General features: G+C 47.3%; 1 protein-coding gene across 1 annotated transcript in view; it reads right to left on the reverse strand.

The window, feature by feature from the left end:
• Window positions 1-344: 344 nt before the first annotated feature.
• The window catches only part of Ankdd1a (ankyrin repeat and death domain containing 1A), a 21,915-nt gene continuing 20,198 nt past the window's right edge, over window positions 345-2,061 (reverse strand). The window contains exons 14-15 of the mRNA XM_028752384.1: window positions 1,547-1,678; window positions 345-376 (exon numbers count right to left, since the gene is read on the reverse strand). Coding sequence (XP_028608217.1) covers window positions 345-376; window positions 1,547-1,678 — 164 coding nt within the window. The remainder of the gene's footprint in view (window positions 377-1,546; window positions 1,679-2,061) is intronic.

Genomic DNA, 2,061 nt, shown 5'->3' on the forward strand with positions numbered 1-2,061 from the left:
GGCCACACTCCTAGGACAGGATGGCCCAGAAAGCCTAGAATAGACCCATGGCCCATCCTTCAGAAAGTATTGGTATTTCCTGCTGGGCTCTATGATTCAGTAGCGGCAGCTGGAGGTCTGTGTGCAGGGACTGCTCTGAAAACCCTTATAGATGTCCTCTTCCATGTAGGTAATCTCTAGGTGTTTCCGAAGCTCACATGGTTGTACACCTCCTGGGGGCTGTGGGCTCACCGTTTGCCATCTTCCTGGTGCTTTCTGTAGAACACAAGACCCCTGTTGCCTAGAGTGCATCCTCCCTTCCTCCCTAGGTTGGTTTGTGTCCTAATTTCCTTTGAGTCTTAGTGCTAAGAGGATACATTGCGGTTCTTCAGAATATCTGGGAAGGTCGGAGAAGATAGCTCTGTAGTTAAGAGCACTCATGGCTGTAGCAGGATACTTATTCTGCTACATTGTATTTGCAGTGGAGCTTTGTGATTAAGCAGTAGAAGAGGAGGTGGAGCTGGGAGAGAAAGAGAGGAAGGGGAGGGGAGAAAGAGAGGAAGGGGAAGGGAAGAAGGAGGCTATCTGCCATGGAGAACCACAGATGGGTTGAAAGCTGTCCTGGGTAGCAACTTCTATCAAAAGGTTAGATATTGGGTAATAACTCTAATTGTGTGGGCATCTTATTGATTGATCATTTCTAAATAAATAAATCCTTTAGATAATCATTAAGCTTTAAGAGTCTCATTTCTTCCGGGTACTACGAGGATGGCAGATATTGTCTGAGGTTCAGCCGAGCTTTGTGGATGCAGTGTGATGGATTGGCAGAGCCTTCCCCCACTCTGGAGTCTCATGGGTGCCAGGGCCTGCACATTTAGCTAGCTGGAGCCCTGGGAACTTGGTGGCTTCTCGGGAACAAGCCTTACCAGGTGCCGTTTTCTAAATATCACCCCTACACATGGCTCTTGCAGAGAACCTGAGTTCAGGTCCCAGCTTACAGCAAGAAGTGTTTTCCCTGTTACCTCATAACCAACATAGCCTCCATGGCTTCCAGTAACTGCCTGGTAGCCCACCCTGAAGCTGCCCACCTTGATGGACATGTCCACTGCTTAAGGCTTTTTTCATAAACCAGCCTTTAATGGGGGATTAGATCCACAACCTTTGATCCTGCTTGTCTCAAAGTCCCAAGACACTACAGGAATCCCAAATTAGTCATTTAGGGGTAGAATAGTTAAGTATCTTGTGCTGGCTTCAGAAGGCTCAACTCAATGTCTAGGCCAGTTTGTGCCAGTTTGTGACTCATCTCTCTTAATGTCTATGGAAAAGAAGTCCCAAGACTGTCTCAGCCTTACTCCAAACTAGAAGGCAGAGACAGTTGGGGAGGTAAAGATTACAGCATCATTGGTGACTTTGGTGGCTTTGAGGGCACAGGGTTAACTGGCACTATTACTCAAAGATACTGATGAGTAAGGACCAGCCTTTTTCACTTTGCTTAAGACCAGTCACACAGGGCTCTGGTCTGAGCAGCCCTTTGAGGGCCCAAGAATTCCAGCCAGGGCTCACTTACCGGCCAAGTCTCTCCTGCCAATGGCCACAAGGCCCTCGAATAGTGCTTTGCTGGGGTTCTTCCCAGCTGTGGCCACGCCATGCAACCAGATAAGCAGCATCCGGTGACCATGCTCCTGGTAGCTCCTAGTTCCTATAGAGGATGAAAGGAGAGGCCACCTTGGCATCTTCCCAGAGGTGTGTGTGGTGCTCTCTACTGCATCCTGAATGCACCCAGATGAAAAGATGCCCTCTCTGCTATAAGTGGCCTGGGTTGGAGATTAGGGTACAGATTCTCGGATGGAGTGGCTTGGTGACTGGTGTCTTGAGCTATAAAACTTCCATAGCCTCAGGTTTTCTCTGAGGACTCAATCTATCTATGTTACTCAAAAAAAAGGGGGGGGGGTCTTATGTCTTTAGGGTACTAGGATACCCAATTATATGCTTCATCTTTAACTGATACAAAGGAACAAAAGAAAGAAAGAAAGAAAGAAAGAAAGAAAGAAAGAAAGAAAGAAAGAAAGAAAGAAAGAAAGA

Source organism: Grammomys surdaster, unplaced genomic scaffold (assembly GCF_004785775.1).
Source record: "Grammomys surdaster isolate TR1022 unplaced genomic scaffold, NIH_TR_1.0 125896, whole genome shotgun sequence".
NCBI lineage: Eukaryota > Metazoa > Chordata > Mammalia > Rodentia > Muridae > Grammomys > Grammomys surdaster.